General features: G+C 39.1%; 1 protein-coding gene across 1 annotated transcript in view; it reads right to left on the bottom strand.

Annotated features, from left to right (window-relative positions):
* The window catches only part of Lancl1 (LanC lantibiotic synthetase component C-like 1 (bacterial)), a gene marked incomplete at its 5' end in the record, with an annotated part of 31797 nt that extends 13422 nt beyond the window's left edge, over positions 1 to 18375 (bottom strand). Inside the window, 3 exon segments of the mRNA XM_013520773.1 lie at positions 3605 to 3812; positions 16682 to 16799; positions 18228 to 18375. Of these exon segments, the coding sequence (XP_013376227.1) occupies positions 3605 to 3812; positions 16682 to 16799; positions 18228 to 18308 (407 nt within the window).

Raw genomic sequence — 18375 nt, 5'->3', positions numbered from 1 at the left:
TGAGCTAAATAAACCTTTCCTTCTTAATTTTGGGAGTTGGGTATTTTGACTCAGCAATGAGAGGAAAGTAACCAAGACAGTAGCAAACACCTTTCAAATACTAAAAATAAGGTACTGCTCAGAGCCAGCACCTTATAACAACAATAAAACTTAACGTAGTAAGAGAAGTATTTTTTTTCTGGATTTGAATACAAATTACTAAGGCTTAATTGGGTCTAATGATTACTAATAGTAGGATTTTTTAATGCTTGAATTGCATGCTACACTTTCAAGATAAGTATGTGACAGCATTCATAAATCACAATGGTTATACGTTTGAAGAAACTTTCAAACCCATAAGAACATCGCTGTAGCTCCATTTACTTGTTTTGATGTGCTGATATTAACAGCAACCAATCTTTAGAAGAGATAAGCAAGTCACTGAAATGTTAGTGAAGAATAAAGACATATAAAATTAGTATAGTTCTGTTCCATTCCTAGCAATATTTCCCCAGGGTGTTGTTGGGAGAGGTTTTTTTTCCTTGTATTATATTGAAAGATTTGTAAAGTTTAAAAAAAAAAAAACAGAAGTCCTTTTCTGGCCCATCACACTACAAAGGAGAGAGGTTATACATTTCCTGACCAGAGAGTCGAAGTTCTTCATCATCCTAAGTACCGGCCCCGAAGTACTATATATGTCAAGCTGGTCACCTAATTGGGTACAAAATAGCAAAGCTCTATATTTGTTTTGTGCCACCAATATCTCTGTGCAGCAGGAAGGGCAAAAACAGACATGATATATGTTAGGCAGAAGAAAGCTCCGCATACTGTCATCCCCCAGCCCTCCGCGGCCAGGAAAATGGGAACAGAAACACAGATACATACTCCTTTTGGGGAGTCAGGGACCCCTCCAGGAGAAGTGCATGTCCTCTCTCCACACTGAACATAATCTGGGGTTTTTATCCACGGCTGGAAGCTTAAAGGTTCCCAGGGGCCTAGGGCTAAGAATCGCTTTCCAAGGCAAACACTGGCTTCTCTGGATTTCAGTTCCTTTGTGTAAGCTTTAGGTTTTTGATAATTTCAAAGGCCTTTATGGACTCTAAAACGCAAAGTGATGGTTCTGAAAGGTCATTACATTAGGAAGGTACAGGAAAGGTAAGCTGCAGTGTGTCCCTGGCAGTGGAGCACAACAGAGACCAACACAAAAAATCTGAGGACAGGTAAATCCCAAAAGGGGCGTGATATGAAGGAGCAGCTTTGAGAAAAGGAAAAGCAGCAGGTGTAGTAAGCATCTATGATATAAAACAATCTTGTATTTCCTGAAATGGAATTGAAAAGAATTACATATTTTTCCACTAAAATGGAAGAGACATTAAGAATGAAGCAAGTGCTATAATTTAGAATAATTATCTTTTTTGCCTTCTGTTCTGCCACGAACTTCAAAAAATCTTGTAAGTCAAATGTCATAAGTCACATGGCATATTTTTCTATCATATATCCACATTCTGTATTTTTAACTTTAACAAGCCTACTGACTATGAATAAAATCCTGTGGAAATGTCACACAAACTTTAAAAACATAAAGAAAAACATCTTTATTACCAAGGTATCCTAAAAAGAATCTCAGGTTACACTTCAGAGTGTTTTAATTTTAATAACTAATATTAATATATGACCATTTCCAAAAGAAAGTTTCTTCGCAGAGGCCCTCAGGATGCAGAAGCGGGTTTGTGCGCATGAGCAAGCTTGGCAGGTGCTGCTCCCTAGCACTGCAGAGCATAGTGTATAAGCTACTGAGGGCTCTGAGCAGCCAGAGCTTGACTACAACCCCCAATCTGAATACATTATTTTCTTCAAACATCTATTCGCAAACTATCGTTACTTGCCTATGCATATTTAGGGAGAGAATAGCACTATATATAAGACATTGAGATCACTGTAATTTACTTTGACGGTACTTAAGAGTGGTTCACAGAATGAGACTATCTTGCGGACCTCATGTGGCTAATAGCTTGAAACTGGCCATGCAAAAAAAAAAATAAAAAGGTAGTTTCTGTGTTTCAAATTTAAGTACAGAACAGTTTCTGCATTGGCTGGTTATATGCAAGTCAACTGCTATGGGAGAAACACACTTTAAACTTTGGAGGAAGTCAATGTTTTGTATTACCCATCCTTTTGGTCAAGTGTAGTGACATATTTTATACTAAATACTGAAGTGGAATGTTCACAGTTTTTTCTATCTACATTAAGTCGTGTTTTTTTTTAAATTTTAAATTTTACTACATGATTTGCAGCTTGTGATAGACACAGGATAGTGGTATGTAAAAAAATATGTAAATTCAGGGACTGATTTAATACGAGTCACAAACCATTATAGGCAACCCATTGTAACCCCTGTGTTATAATTTCCAATGGAAAAAATCAGGTAACAATAAGAAAATATAACTACTGTATGGGAAAAATTGGGGGAGAAGGGAAAATTTGCATAGGGGTAGATGATTCCTTTTCAGATATTAGACAACCCTATCTTACAATGTCCAAAAAACCTGATAAAATACACAGTACCACACATACAGCAGTCCCTCGGCATCCATGAGCAGTGGTGCCAGGACCATCAAGAGATACCGAAATCTGCAGATGCTCTAGTCTCTCATATAAAACGTGTGCTGGCATATAACCTATGTACATTCTCCCACATACTATAAATTATTTCTGGACTATTAGTAACGATTAATATAATATACATGCTACGTAAATAGTTGTTGTATTGTTTAGACAATAACAACATGGAAGAAAGCTTGGACAAGTTCAGTACACAATTTTTTTTCTCTAATACTTGTGATCTATGGTTGACTGCATCTGTGGATATGAACTTGTACCTATGGAGGGCCAACAATGTAAGATTACCCAGGGCACCCTCAACAAACTAAACTTGTGATGGTAATGCCATTCTAACAGTAACTTGTAAGAAAGAATAGTGGAAATAAAAAACCATGGTCAGTTCAGGGATGATCCTGATTGTAATACTGCTCAAGTTGCAACTCTGCACCTGTCAGTACTAGCATGGTAACTGGGAGCCCCAAAGCTCTATGTGCACACTTTCAAGCAAGCAGATTTCTTAGAATTCAAAAGAGTGCTCAATAAACTCTAGTAAGGCAATAAATACAGCATGGTAAATTAGGGATTCCTCATTATTTACAAGGCTGTAGTGGACTGTCATGATTTATCTAAAAATGAGTCTATATTTGTGTGCCACTGCCTCTCAGAAAGACAGTCTTTAATCAGTCTGTGCTTCCTCAGGAGGCCTCCTTGAGCCCACGTGCAAGATGTGAACTACATTTCTTGGAATTACTGAGTCTGGGGAGTGCACGTTGGATTAGTACTCACATGAGTAGGCTTTTGAGCCCACATTCCTGAACACAACAGCATTTTATATCTTGCAATAAAATAGGGATTCCAACGATTTTTCCTTAACTATAACACAGGAATAACATGAGCATTTATCCAATGCAGGAGTACAATTTATCTGCTGAAACAAAAATAAACTCGCTAAAATGCTTTTTGTTACATGTACAGAGCATATAACGATGCCTAGGTGTTAACCTTCTTGAAGAAACATGATTACCGTGTGATGCAGTCCTCCGCCTGCTTCTCATTGTTCATCTTGTGATACAGCACGGCAGCCACTGCCAGGGGGCCTGCATCCCCGCACAGGAAGGTGATGGAGCGCTTGCTCAGGCAGTTCAGGCTCTGCTTCACATAGCTGTGTGCCATCTGCAGATAGGCAGGGTCCCCGAACACATCGTGGAGATGTAAGTACAGCACAGCAATGCCTAGGAGGCAAAAGGCACGCAATGAGGAAAGGGCGGTTGACTTTACTGTTCTGCCTACTCAGAGGTGTGGGTTTGTTTTTGACAAGCTGTAGAAAATAAGTAAATTATCTGCAAGTTCGTATGACTTTAGTTCTAGGCTCAGTCCTATTGCCCAGCAGCTAGGAAGCAAGAATAGGTAAATTACTAACTTGTCCTTGGTTCCCTCACAATTGCAATTTTGTTCAATAAGGACACAGACTTTGGGCAATGAAGAGAAACAAATTGATTAGTTGCCCTTTTTGCATTCTAGCTGTTGTGTTAATGTATTATTCTTAATGGCTAAATGATAGGTTATGAAACTAACGATGGCCCCAAATAGTACTCTATTTAATGACTAATAGTTTATTAATAATAAATGTTTTACCCTATGATCTAAATAAATTCAGACCAGGCAATGAAAAACTCAACTTCTCTTTTTACAAAAGACAACTATTTGTGTGAGAAGGTCATTTATATAACCAAATCCAATACCCTAGTATTGTAAGCAGGGATTATAAGAAAGTTATTTGACATTTGAGAAAACGCATTCAATTCCTCTTTAATTTTTTTCTTCTTTCAAGGACCCAGCTACTTTGCCAACTCTATGTAGAAGCTGGGGATGGCTTCTGTGTTGCCTTGCACTCCACTGCTCCATGTAACCAAGGCGCTGTCTGTCTGTCCTTGTTCTCAACACCTGTCACAGGAGATAGTGCCTTCCCTCTGAAGCCAGCTGGTTTTAAAACAAACTCAGAGATGTGAAGTAGGGAGTTAGCATGCCTGCAGCATTTTCAGAAAGTCTCTTTTCCCCTCCTTAAAATACATTTTCCATCTCATTTGCCATTTTTAGAAGACACAGAGCCTCTGTTTAAATCTAAATTAATAGAGCCAATCTCTTCACAGATTTCAATGCAGTAAAAATGCAGTCTGCAAAATTACTTTTCACTGTACTGAGGACAATTTTAAATTTAGATAGTTTTCTCATTTTGCATGAGTAATCTCAAAAGCTTTGTGCTACAGACAATTCAATTTCACATGTATATTAAGGGCAAATTTTCATTTCCTGCCAAAGTTAATAACCTTGTCTGCTCTTTCAAAGTGGCTCGGTGTGAGTAATTCCACAAGCTGATGATCAGATGTACTGACTTTTAAGGTTTGCAGACAAGTGTACAGAACCACATATGTGGGTAAGAAAAAAAAAATCTCTTTTTCACAAATGATCAATGTCAAGAGCTTCTCCAGAATTAGGTCCTTAATAGGCTTCATCTCCACCCACATCACGCAACTGCAGGCGATCCATTTAAACTGTTACCTTTCATTTCGTCCTCCTGTACCCACTGCTGCCTCAACACCCTAATTAAGTTATGTAAGCACTAGGGCCAGATAATGACAGGACCAAGAGCTGAGAAAATACGGAGGGATTAAATACATGGTCAGTGATTGTTTTCCTTTTCACACCTTTGTCTCTCGCGATAAATAACTCCTCTTGGTTGAAATATTTAACACATAAAACCTATCAAGATTTACAATTGTAAAATTTCATGTTGCTTCTTATGAAAGGTTATTTCTCATGTTTTACAGTATTTCATTCATTCTTTTCTATTTCAACTTTAATTTATATTACTTTTCCTCTCTCCAGTATCTGCAATTCTAGTCCTCAGGTTCCTGCCCCCCACACCTTCTGCTCTGGGGCTCAGTGCTCATCTGGATTAGTCTTCTGCAGGCCGAGTTTACAGCATCTATCTGCCCTGTCAAAGCACCTATGGACCAAAGACTAAGTGATGAATGCTGCTGCCAATTACCAACAGTTCCTTTATATCCTTACAAGCCAGCCTGGGTCAGGAAAATAACACGAAAAGAGTAAGTCGAAGACACGTTATGGCTTATCAACAATTTTGACCTTATGTATTTGAATTTAATAATAGAAAAAAAAATGAGGGCATTAAGTGCTTATGGCCAAATGTTTTAAATGTGATCCTTATGATCCTCCAACTCTTGACAATATTCATGCATATAACATCACCTTCATGTAAATAACAAAGACTCAAAGATAGCTGTCATATAAGAAATAAAGGCACAGCTATAAGGGCTCTTAAGTTTTCTTAAGGGAAAACACTTCCAGAGCTCACACATATACTCACAGGCCTGGTCCCACTAACAGTTTAAAAAGCTTTTTAAAACGTCACTCTTATAAAAGTACATTCTTCATGGAAAAAGTCATAGAGTGCTGTAAGACTTACCATGCAAAACACCAGTCTCTTTCCTCTCCCCAGTCCCTGCTTCTTGGAGGCAACCAACCACTGAGTAATTTCGGTAACTTTATTATGTCACCAATTTCTAATTCTAAAGAATACAGCTTTCTTCAAAGCTGCACAAGCAGCAGAAGCTATATCACAGTGTCTTTTAGGCAAGTTTAAGATTTTGTGTTCCACTTGAACTGTAACATGTTAACATGGGAAGAGTATAATACTCGTGTTTTGGAAGTTTACTACAGGAACACTGGAAGGTTTGGAATAGGTGGTGCAGGATGCGCAGTTAGAATCAGGTTCAGGAGGAGACTGAGACATTCGGATAGGTATGGGACAGACAGAGGGAGAGTGAACTTGCAAGGCGCTTGTCTGGAAGGAAAAATCAACAGCACCTGCTGGGGAATGACTGAAAGGGAGACATAACCATGGTTCCACATGTCCAGCTTCAACAGCCAGAGGGACAATGACACCATCTATTCAAAAGGCAACACCTCTGTCAGGCCCAGGTCTGCAAGGGTGGTGGGTAGTTGTGTCCATGTGTAAACTCATCCCCAAAGATGATTCAGGTCTGGAAAGGACACTTAACATGAGAAAAAAATCACTTCCAGGATAACAGCCACCTCCACTTGTCACAAGGTCTGGTACAGGATGACACAGAGCATCACCTTTTAAATATTTTCCTCTTTCTACCACAGCATATGCTACTTCATTAAAATGTGGCAGACAATCAATTTTAGTTAAGTGCATTCTTGGGGCTTCAGTCTGAATATCAGATAAAATTTCTTTGTACACTTTTTGTCAAGAAAAAAGTAGGATAATGGAGATGGGTTTCCTTCTATTCTTTCATTTTTTTATTCTAGACCAGAAAATATTAAATGAGATTTAAATTTGATCTCATTTAATTGCAAAAATATGCCCCCAAATTATTTTAATTCTATAATTGTATTTTTAAAAGCCTTCCATTTTGAATCTGGATAATTTTGACATTTTCCTTAATATAAAATTAAGTTAAATATTGTTCTGTTTCTTAGTCTTACTCTACGGTGACTAGAGCTACTAAATTATGAAAATTAAGGCTTTCTGTTGAATTTTACTATCTTGTGAGATTTGCTCACATATGACTTAAGACATATGGACATAGTTTTAAAAAGAAAATAATCCACAAGAATAGGGCTATGAGAAATGTATAAAGCAAAATCTAACTATTCATTATTTCTCCATGAATCCTAAAGTCATTAAACACTATTTCAATAGTATTCAAAGTTCTGTGTTAACTGAAGTAGTAAATGATTCTGCTGCATTTCAAAAGCAGTTGCACTGAAAGACTATGCAAGTGGGTGCTGCTTTTCATTAAAACAAAACAAAAAGAATTTACCTATCACTTCCTTTGTGGTGTGAGAGGCCAAAGAAACCCAGACACCTATTACTATGATATTAGACTTCTGGAGCCTGCCTAATTGCTTTGGAACTGCAGTGTTAAGTGCTATAAAGTCTCTAATCATCAGTACCTATAGAAATGCAATTACAAGTAGACAAAATTTAGAATTCCGTTTCTCAGTCACACTAGTCCCATCTGAAATGTTCAACAGCTCCATGGGGCTAATGGCTCTTACAGTGCACTGCAGAATGTTCTAACAATGGGACTGTTCTAAAGGCCTGGGACAGATGTCATCCTACATAAAAACTTCAACAAGTCTGGCACAGCCTTGAAGTTCATCCTAGGCTTCTCCTGGTTTTTCAACATGAGTAGCTAATTAATTGAAAGAAAAAAATACCAGGAGTGCCAATAAGACTTCACTGTAATGGTGTCAGTCCTGGCTTTCAGTATGAAAGTTCTGGGGCAGATTGTTCTGTTCTGCTTCCTTCTACAGCTACTATTCTGAGAAGGGAGCGTAAACTGTTTAGGGACACTTCTAAATCCACAATTTCCTTACTCAGCTACTTATCCCCAGCAGTACTATAAATACAGCCAGCTGTTGGGAAATAATTAATACTAAGCCTTTGAATTTCTGAGGGATCATTAGTCCTATTCATCTTGACCAATCAAGACCTTGCTGTGTCTCAAATGCGTTTGGAGATGAAAATCTCCACAGATAAATTATTCTCTCAAAACATTTCTCTGTAATTCTGTGTTCCAAAAATTACTTAACATTTTTTCATTTATTTTCCAACCAGGCCACCACGGTATAACAACCTTTGCCCTGGTATTTCAGCTCTGCAAGGTTAGTTCTTCATAGATCAGGGGTTTTATAAGGATTCCTGTCATGTGCTCTGGTAAGAAAAATCATGGGCGGTCAATGCCCTGTAATTCTGAGAGATAGACACTACTACTTAAAGGAGGGGTAATGAGGTATTACAGTCTAAGTTCAAATAAATTGTTTCTGCATTGAAACTTCAAAGTTCATCATCAATTATTATGTTTTCTTCCTTTCTGATTTAGGGGAATAGAAGACATGGAAATTTTTTCTGATAACCCTGTAAGGTCTGATCACTTGCCTCTCCTCTGTTTGTATGCAGGAATACTTGGGCACATGCACTTCTGCTTCATCAACAAAATTACAGCTGTTATTAGGGCAGTATTTACATTCCAGTCACGGTTTTTTGTGCAGGACCAGGACATCTGTTCTGTTGTCAGATTAAAGCTGAGCATCACAAGCAGCCTGCATTTCCAAATATTCTGGTGCTTTTAATACAGGTAATCTGGTGGAAAACTAGTCATGACTTTGTCCCTTTAATAATATTATCCCAAACAAAGAAGTGGAAAGGAAGGAAAGAGGGCAAACAAGCACTCTGAAGATAGCTTTTCTCTATTTCCAGAGCAGAACTGCACAATAAAGGAAAGGATATTTAAAAAATAAAAGGGGAGGAGGAGATACTATACTTTCCTCCTGCCCTCAGGGCCCTTCAGTCAACTGCTCTGGAAAGGTCACCTTTGGACCACTCTTAGCCTTTTCTGCAGATTTTCACTGACTTCCACAGTGGTGAGACGTCTTTGAGCACAGCAGTTAAGAACATGGATTGAAGCCTGCCTCTGATACTTACTAGCTGTGTGAGTTTAACCTGTGCCCCAAATCTTGCTGTGCCTGAGCATCTTTAGCTGTAACAGGGAAATGACACTAGCAACTCTAAAGAATTACTGGGAATCGTGCTAATCACAGAGCATAGTTCCTGGCTTATAGTAATAACAGTAAAATCCAACTGCATCAGCCTGGGAACCTCGATGGGTGTCAAGTCACTGTCTTAACTTTGATTTTTGTCTTAAAGTGACAGAACAGAGGGAACCGGGTACTCTCTCTTCCCGTGTTCCTGCCTTTCTCTTCTTCCTCTGAATCACAAGGTTGGAAAAGTACAATCTGACTTATCAGCTTTCTGTTCTGTCCTTGGGCTCCATCACTTCACCTATTTCCTGTTTCCCATGCAGCCATGGGCCCCTCGGGCTGTTCAAATGCTCTGTTTAGGTGAAGGTTGCAGGTGACAAAGAGGATGCCCCCTTTACAATTAGGTCTACACAATATGCCTTTTATCTGCTTTACCCATTACAAAGCATATGTTATATACTGTGATTTCTGCTCACATCTCAATTGAATCAGGAACTGGATTAAGTGACACATCCTATTGGATATGAAATGAGTTCAGTTCTCACCCTTTCCCCATTCCCTCTAACTTAAAGTTCCTGTTTTTAGTTTGTACAGGTAGTAAGTAGCTAGAGTTGCAATAGCAGGGCACTTTTCATTCATTCATTCATTCAACAAATACTTACTGAGCACTAATTACTGTATGGACCTGGCACTGTGCTAAATGTTGAAGTTTTGGGGATGAAAATGACAGACACAGCTGTAGCCTTCTTGGTGTTTTCTGTAAAAGTCAAATGGGTCAGATATATCCTCACTGCCTCCTATCATTTCTTCTATCTGTCGACAATACTCTCTTCCTGCCCTTTGTGCATTGGTAACATCTAAACCCTATACTTGTTTCAAGCCTGTCTTAGTAATTGAAAGTGACCTAGAGTAAAATGACACTGGCGGGCAGCACTCCTAGCAAAGCTTTCTATCAGTCACTGAGAAGGGCTCTAATAATCCTTGTATGGATTTGTGCCCTTGATTTTTCCCACTTGCCCTAACAGCTCTGGCTGGGAGGGATAGGTGCCTCTCATGAAGGTGAAGGTCATTTGGTGAGGGCTCAAATTAGATGCCGAAATGTTGGCTCTGATGTACAGCTACTTCATAAGGAGATCAAATTGCAAAGAGAAGACAGCAGGCCCGAGTGATTCCTTTCAAATAAATATGGTGTCAGCAGTAACTAAGACCTGCATGCTGGAGCCAGAGCTCAAAGCCTATAGACTTGGCAGATCAGAGGAAAAGCATCTTGAAACACTGTAATGACTTACATTTAGAGCGCAAGCTAATAGTACTCTAAGGATTACACTCTGTATCCTCTTACTTAAAATGTTATGTAGCACTTGAAAAGAGGAAATATATGCCAATCTTAGCCTCATTAACTTTGTGAGTTGGTTACAGAAGCTTGGGTCATGCTTGTAAGAATTAAAGTCCCTACAGTTCTCTGTGTGTGTGTGTGTGTGTGTGTGTGTGTGTGTGTTAGAGTATAAGCTGATCATCATTTCTCTTAGGAATCATCATAGCTAAGAGTGAGAAAAAAATGAAATTAAATGAGAGCTAGTACTTTCCCTCATTTTTTTCTTAAAGACACAAGTGAGATGAGCCATCCCCTGGGTTTGCTTAACTTTTTTGCTATGTTATCTGCAAGGGAGGCAATCTTTTCTGGCAAATGCTTATTTCTAACATAAGAATACTTCATCTGCTCATTTAATCCTTTATAATAACAATTTCATACCAGTGTTTTTGCTTAAAGTCTTTTTCCCTCCCTGCACCCTAGGAATTGCACTCCTACCTGAAACAAAACACACCCCCATCCAGTGACAGGTAGCATTCAATCCTTTGCTGAATGCCCACACGTGGACCTACCCAGGCCCACTCAGTAGCTGACCATGGCATTTGATTAAGGGGGCCTCTGCAACTGCTGTTTTCTACACTGTGGGTGCTAAGTGCACAGTGCTAGACACCAACAGTTCTTGATGAGGCACAGAAATAAGCAAAATGTTTCCCCTGCTGCACATGCTATGAGCACATACTTAAAGAATAACTGTAAGTCTACTGAGAGGAGACGAAGGCGAGAAGCGTAACTCAGTGCTTACTGCTGGCGTATGTCCTACACTGACATCCTGATGCATTATGCTTCAACGTACTGTATTTTAAAAAAGATTTTGGTGAAAAGAACTGAAGCTGTTCATTTACAATATCACTCATTAACAGCTGCAAGAACAACCAACTGATTTCTGACTATGGATAATAATTCACTCAAAATCCTCAACAAGACATTTCAAATACAAGCAATCAGGAGAAATATCTTGACTTGGACCAGTTCATTTTCCATCCTGAAATTACATTGAATATGTTAATGAAGGATTAGTAAAAGGGGGGGTATTTTCTATAGAAGAATGCTGGAGATTTCATTTTTCTAGCTGCAAATGCTCCTACATTTTTCAAGGGGTTTACTCTACGTCCAGTCAAAATAACTTTTTCTAATAGATTTAATGTGATTACTACTGCATGTCTAATAAGCCTGCTTCCTTCTCTCTTTCCAGATTCCTTTCATACTCCATCAGGACTTACTCTGATTTTTAAAAAATAAAATACTCAAATCTGACTAGTTAGTTGCCATTTCTAAAATGTTTGTACTGTACAAGGACAGATTGTTATTACTCAAACTACTCCCTCCTGGCTTCTTTATGAGTAAATCCTCTTCACTGGTAAAATGTATCCACCCAAATGTAGAAGCTGATAGTATTATACTTTCCTTCTCTGATGAACTGGCTTGAACTGTAACAGTGCCCCCTGCTGGCTGTGTAACCTTGAAAGGGGCACATGGCCCTGCTTTGCTTCATTTTGCTCATCCGTGAAATGGAGACATGAATAGTTTCCACACTCTGAAGCTATTTTGAAGGTTAGAACAGTGAACTGATGGAAAGCACTCAGGACGAGGCCTGCATATAACATTAGCTTTTGTATACTTGCACACACGTTCTGTCATTCAATTAGCATAACTATCAACAGGAATTACTGCTAACCTCATTCCCTTGGAAATCAAAATTCATTCAATATATTTATTATTAAATTACTGGACTTTTTCTGGACAGTAATGTATAGTAGTAACTTGTTAACTCTTAATGCCTAAAGAGTCAATTAATAACAACACCCATTTCCTAGATGAGTAGAAGAGAAATCAGAGGGCTTTAAGGCAATGATCACCTCATTAACAATAAGAGAGTTGAGTTTAAAAAAATTTTCCACTTTTCTTTCCTAGGGTCACAGAGCATTTTACTTCTCTGTTATGAATTGGAAAAGGTAAGATTCATGGACAGAGTTTGCAGTACAACCCAATGATAACCCGTACGTGTAAATATGCAGGCTTCAGTGGAAATGGTGCTTGAATTCTAATAAGCTCTTTCATCGCTGTTTCATGTCCTTTCCTTCTATTTAAAAATAAAAGTCAAGGTAATTTCACTTGTACAATAGTTTATAAAGTGAAAATAAAATAGTTTCTAAAGTAATTATTTGCTTTCCTTTAAATTTTTGTTTAAACTTGTACCTATCACTTTGACCAACAAAGCATTTTTATGGATGGATTACTTGGAATAATCCTATTCCAAATCTTAATCTTATTTGATCCAGCATTAACTATCAGACTGTACTACTACTGGGGAATGAGACATAATGAACAGGATGGTAAGTTCAGCTGGGTATGGTGGTGTGCTGTAATTCCAGCACTTCAGAGGCTGCTGTAAGAGGATCATGAGTTCAAGGTCAGCCTGAACCACACAGTGGGAACCCCTCTCAAACAAAACAACAAACAACAACAATAAAATGGTAAAGTTCTAATTGTAATAATCATTTCCCAAAGTATATATAACACAGAGATGCTCTAGCAGAAATTTTGGAAAGCATATTGTTATCACTAGTCTGAGTTTTTGCTGAAAAGAGAGGAAATGGGAAAAATTATCACACTCCAAGGTTTTGGTCTTAAGTACATGTGTACAATTAAACAGAAAAAGTGCTTCATCCTCTGACTAGACCTCTCATTTTCAAGATCAAATAAGCAACAGAGACAAATCTATACACAATATGAATGAAAGACAGGAAGTCACGCAGCTTGAGAGTCACGATGTACAAGCGGAGACCTGTGACTGTAGGGCCTACCTCGAACTCGTGATAGAAGCAAGTTAAGGGCTTCAGACTCTGACAACAGCAAATGCAAATTTCAGAGAAAGCAGGAGAGGAGAAAAATATTAATCAAGCTGAGGAAACAGCAATGTTTCACAATATTCATTCTAGAATTAGCTGCAGTTCCCTCTAGAACTATGATTAGCTCTAGAAATAGGATTTGGCATCCCTGCAATACTTTTTTCTAGAGCAGGCTTTACGAAGACTATTAAGTATAGAAATAAAGAAAAAGATGTAAAGAATTAAGATATCATGAAACAAAATGAGTCTCCCTAAAGACAAAGAGCAGATAAAATATTGCTTAGAAAATTTCAAAATATTTTGTTATTCATAAATTTATTCTTACGAAAATCCACTCCCCACCAAGTGGACAAAAGTTAGAGATCCTTCTGCAAATGGAAAACTAAGGTTCACTGTCTGAATGGTTTGTGCAAAACACAGAATAAAGATGATTTTTCTGCTGGAGTTAGAACAGAGATTACTAGGTTTTATCTAACAATCTGCTCTGCTTTAATAAGAGCAGAACCTCAGGTAACAATCTACATTTGCCATCCTTCTTTCTTGACAAAAGTGACCCCGTGACTACGTTTCTTGACAAAGTGACCCTGTGACTATGTTCCAGCCAATGCAACATAGGCAGAACTGAAACACAAAGTAGAACTTCTAAGAAGTCATTTCTAAGGATAGGAATGCATTCTTCTTTGCCTCTTCTTCCTTCCAGCAGCCTGAAAAACTGACGTAATGGTTGGCTCTTTTGCAGCCATCTTGACCAAGATGTACAGCTAGTGGTTGAGGAATGAGGCCGAAAGAAAGCAGACAGGGTCTCTACTGACATCCTGAGGCTACCACACTTGCCCTGGACTGCTTCCTTCTGGGGTTCTTTCACATGAGAGAGAAGTACACTACCTAATTTAAACCACTACAATTTTTTTTTTCTGGGTATAGACAGCTGAACCTATCTATACTCCAAGGCCTAATCCTATCTGGATCAGCATTAGCTATTAGGCCATCTTTCTATTGGAAAATAAAATTTAACAGGAAAAAACAGTCACTTAAAGTTCTAACTAATTATAATCACACAGTTTCTCATACAAACTATATAGTAATAGAATAATAACTTGTGTAAGTTTTCAAGGTACAATACCAAATATGCATTAAATATCAATACTGAGGAAAAGTTTCAAAGGTCTTCTACAATGAATTAATGTTTCCCAAAGTAACACAATTTTGGACAAGTTAGCAACAAGAGCAAACAATAAGGTAATACTTTTAAAATATGGTCCTCAATTTGTTGCTGAACAAAGTTAAAGAACTATAATTCTTGTTTTCTAAGAACTATCATTTTTAGAAAGATAACAGGGGCATACACAAAGCAATTCACAAACATACACATCCTTATATAAATATTGCTTTGACACAAAACACCGAGTAGTTTTATTGTGTTTTTGTGAATGAACTTTTTTGGTAATTGCAGCTGTGAACAGACACAAGTTGTTGAACTACAACCTAAGAGGAGCAGGTTTTAACATGATTTTTCTGTGCTCAAATCAGATCTAGTTTCTTAGGCAACTCAGAGTTTTATGTTATTCAGATTTTCTGAACACTGGCCCAAGGCACAATTTTACTTATCAGAACACTGGAGAAGATAGTGTATTTATGCGGGGATAATGGCTTTTTAACAGTGTTTGATTAGGGGACATTAGGAATCCTGCCTCAAAAGCCATTAGCACATTTATCTAGGAGATTTTATGCTGTATCACACAACAACCAGCATCCGAAGACATGAAGACATCCTAAAATGCTTAGTAGGCCAGTCTGCTTCAGACACTTGCCATATAAGCTGCTTTCAGGGCCAGCAAGGAGGGTCAGAGATATTTACGGACAAAAGATACTGGCATCCAAGACGATGCTAGAAATCGCATACAGTCACAAATTTTAAAGAATTTGCATTTTACTTTGGAGTAAAATTTCTTTTTCTAAAGAAAGCTCCATTTTTAGTTTTTCAACTAGCCTTAGCAATTAGGGAGGTCTGGCTGATGGCTTTCCTAACACTGTCATTAACTCAAACTTGAAATCAATTCCTACTTCTTTTCCTTCCAGAGAAAGGTGCCTTATAATAATAAAAGCTAATCTGAATGGGTGACTCAGAGGTTTAAGTCATTCTTTTTGTAATCAGTCTTTGAATTAAGTCTAACCATTTATTTTAGTCTCTCTCTCTTTTCTGATTTTTAGCTTGATATAATAAAATAAAAGAAATTCTGAAACTCTGGTCTGGGCCTTATGTGTTACTTCCATGTGGCAATCAAGAGGAAAGCTACAGGCAACTGTGTACTCCAGTTGTCTCCTTTTGTTTCAATTTGGAGGATTCTGAAGGAAAAAAAAAACAGTGCTGCTCTCTAATAGGACTGTTTTACCAATGACACTAGACCTGCAACACAACTGTTAATATTTGTAACTTCCTTCTTAAGGTTTAAATACTTGCTTTTATTCTTATGTTAACATTTCTTGTATCAAGCTTCTAAAATCTACAAAAATACTAATTTTAATATTTCAGCACCTGGGGTAACTGAAAATTATCTAGTCTATTATGATAAATACTGACATTAAGACTCCCAGGAATTTTAATTTTACTAATTTTATTTGCCTTCCCTACCCTCACAAGGAAAAACAAAATCACTTCTTACTAAAAAGCATTGCTAAGGAACTGCTACAGAAAATTCCTCTCATGAAGAAGCTCTCCTGCTACAGTTTATGTATCACCATCTGCAGGGAGATCACCAATGCTTGTAAAACACAAGGTAGAATTCCTGGGCCTGGCTCACCAGCTACAGAATCCAAATCTGTGCTGTGAGGCCCAGTACATAAAATACCATGCCGTAAAGTCCAAGTCCTTAAACCACCAAAGTTACTCCTTTGTCCATTTGTCAGAGTAAATGGGAAACAGTTTTTTGAATGCTTCCCTTTTTCTGTCCCTCTATATTAGGTAAACTATAGTAGTTTTTCAACTTTCCTTCTGTGGTTTCTCTCTCTCTCTCTCTCACCATTTCTTCCCAAGTTCTTCCAAGTTCTTAGATTGGTAATACTACACACCAACTAGCAATGACTATGTTTTTCTGTACGGGTACCATGTCCTAAATTCAGGGCCCTGGGGACGCACCGGGAGGGGGTGCCTCACTGGGTGGAGAGCACAGCAGCCCCTGGAGGGAGTGACTCATTTGCCGATGCAGCAAACATTCCCGGGTGTGGCCCTCAAGCAGAGACAAGGCTCTGGCTCGCCTGTGTGAGACTCACACAGGCAGCTCCATACCTGCCCAGCCTGTGTAACCAGTGCCATCTCGAGGGTCTGCTGACTTCAGGCCTCTCTCCATCTGCTGAAGGAGCTCTCGAATCTTATTGGTCAAGCGCTGTGAGAACTCAGGAGTCAGCTGTAGAGATTAAGGGAAAACAAGTATCAAAAAGCTTCCTGTACTCTATGCGGGCAGAAACTGGAGAGTACAGTATTTCATTTTCACCTAAGTCCTGCTTTTCTGTCTGGGAGAAGTCAATCAACAATAGCAGATTCACAAAATGAAAAGGTACTATTTTTCTACTCAAAGCAAGAACTATTATTATAACTTAAATGTTTTACACGAAGATTTTCAATAAGGATCATCTATTATTTAAACCAGTATTTGTCTTATTATTATTTTGGTCTTTTTGACACAGGGTTCCACTAGGCAGTTCAGCCTGGCCTTGAACTCATTTTGTAGCCTAGGATGGCCTCGAACTCGCACTGATCCTCCTGCCTCAGCCTCTTGAGGGTTACGATTACAGGTGTGCGTCACCACCACTACTTGTCTTATAATAAAAAAGTCATTTTGTTAAAATAACCACAAATCAAGGTATCTGCTGCTTTGAAGGCACTGGAGTCAAGTTGCAAAAATGTTAATCCCCTGAAATATTTTGATTTTATTTAAAATCCATATACTGTATACTTTTGTAGCCTTCGACCCTATACCTCTTCTCCATCTCTTCCAACCCTCCCACCTGCATTACTGACCCAAGTTAATCTATAATGACCAATATTTTAAGGGCTGTACCAATACAGCCACATAAAGCAAACTCCACGCACATGAAAGCTGTGAGACCACTATATCACATATGAAATGCTTTTTGTGTTGGGCTAAGTTTCAAGTAAATTGGGACGAAAAAAAAAAGCGTGTGTGCATGTAGGATTTCTCAAACGACGCATGCTTAAAAGTGCTGTATTCCCCAAGAATTCACCCAGAAAAGTCTGAGAAAACATACAGGCCGTGGCGTCACACACCCAGACTGGTCTCGGGCAAGTGCTCTGTGACTTGCTAACTCGTTTCACGCTCTGCTGTTTATCTTTACTTTTCCAGCTTTGGGATGTCCTGCAAAGCGTGCTGAGGAGGAAGAATCTGAAGCCCTCTCCCACATTTCTCTTAGCAGCGTCAGTTTAAGGGCGGATGACTCTCGCACACCGCCTCCCTCCCCGCCACCCGCGCACGCCGGTGCCGTCTCCGCAGGAACGCGCACACGTGGGCGCCCTGGGCACCGTCAGGGTTTCCTCTCCCTGGGAAGCAAAGCGAAACGGATGAAAAATGCCCGCGACCTGGTGAACTGTATAGCCCACATCTTTATAATTCATATTCTCAATGATTGCGGTTATTTCTTCATCTCACATCCGCCCTTATACTTTACAAACACACTAGTGTACGTTATATATTTGAAACTTATTTCCTGTACGATTTTTTCTCAAACCACACGTTTCCGGAGGGGCACTGCGACCCCTCGCGCGGCCCGCCGTGGGGCGGGGGCCGGGCGGACGAGGCGGCGGGGCCCAAACTCACCCTCCCGGCAGAGTCAAAGTAGCCTTCGGCCAGGGATTTGTTATAGTCGGCGTAGGGGTTCGGGAAGGCCCTCTGAGCCATGACGCCGCACGAGAGCCTGCAGGACACGGGGAAGAGAGCGTTCAGGGCGAGGCGGCGCCGCGGGCAC

The sequence above is a fragment of the Chinchilla lanigera genome, unplaced genomic scaffold (assembly GCF_000276665.1).
Source record: "Chinchilla lanigera isolate Chin_1 unplaced genomic scaffold, ChiLan1.0 scaffold00056, whole genome shotgun sequence".
NCBI lineage: Eukaryota > Metazoa > Chordata > Mammalia > Rodentia > Chinchillidae > Chinchilla > Chinchilla lanigera.
Note: the sequence above shows the minus strand (reverse complement) of the source record. Positions and strands in the feature narration are given on the sequence as shown.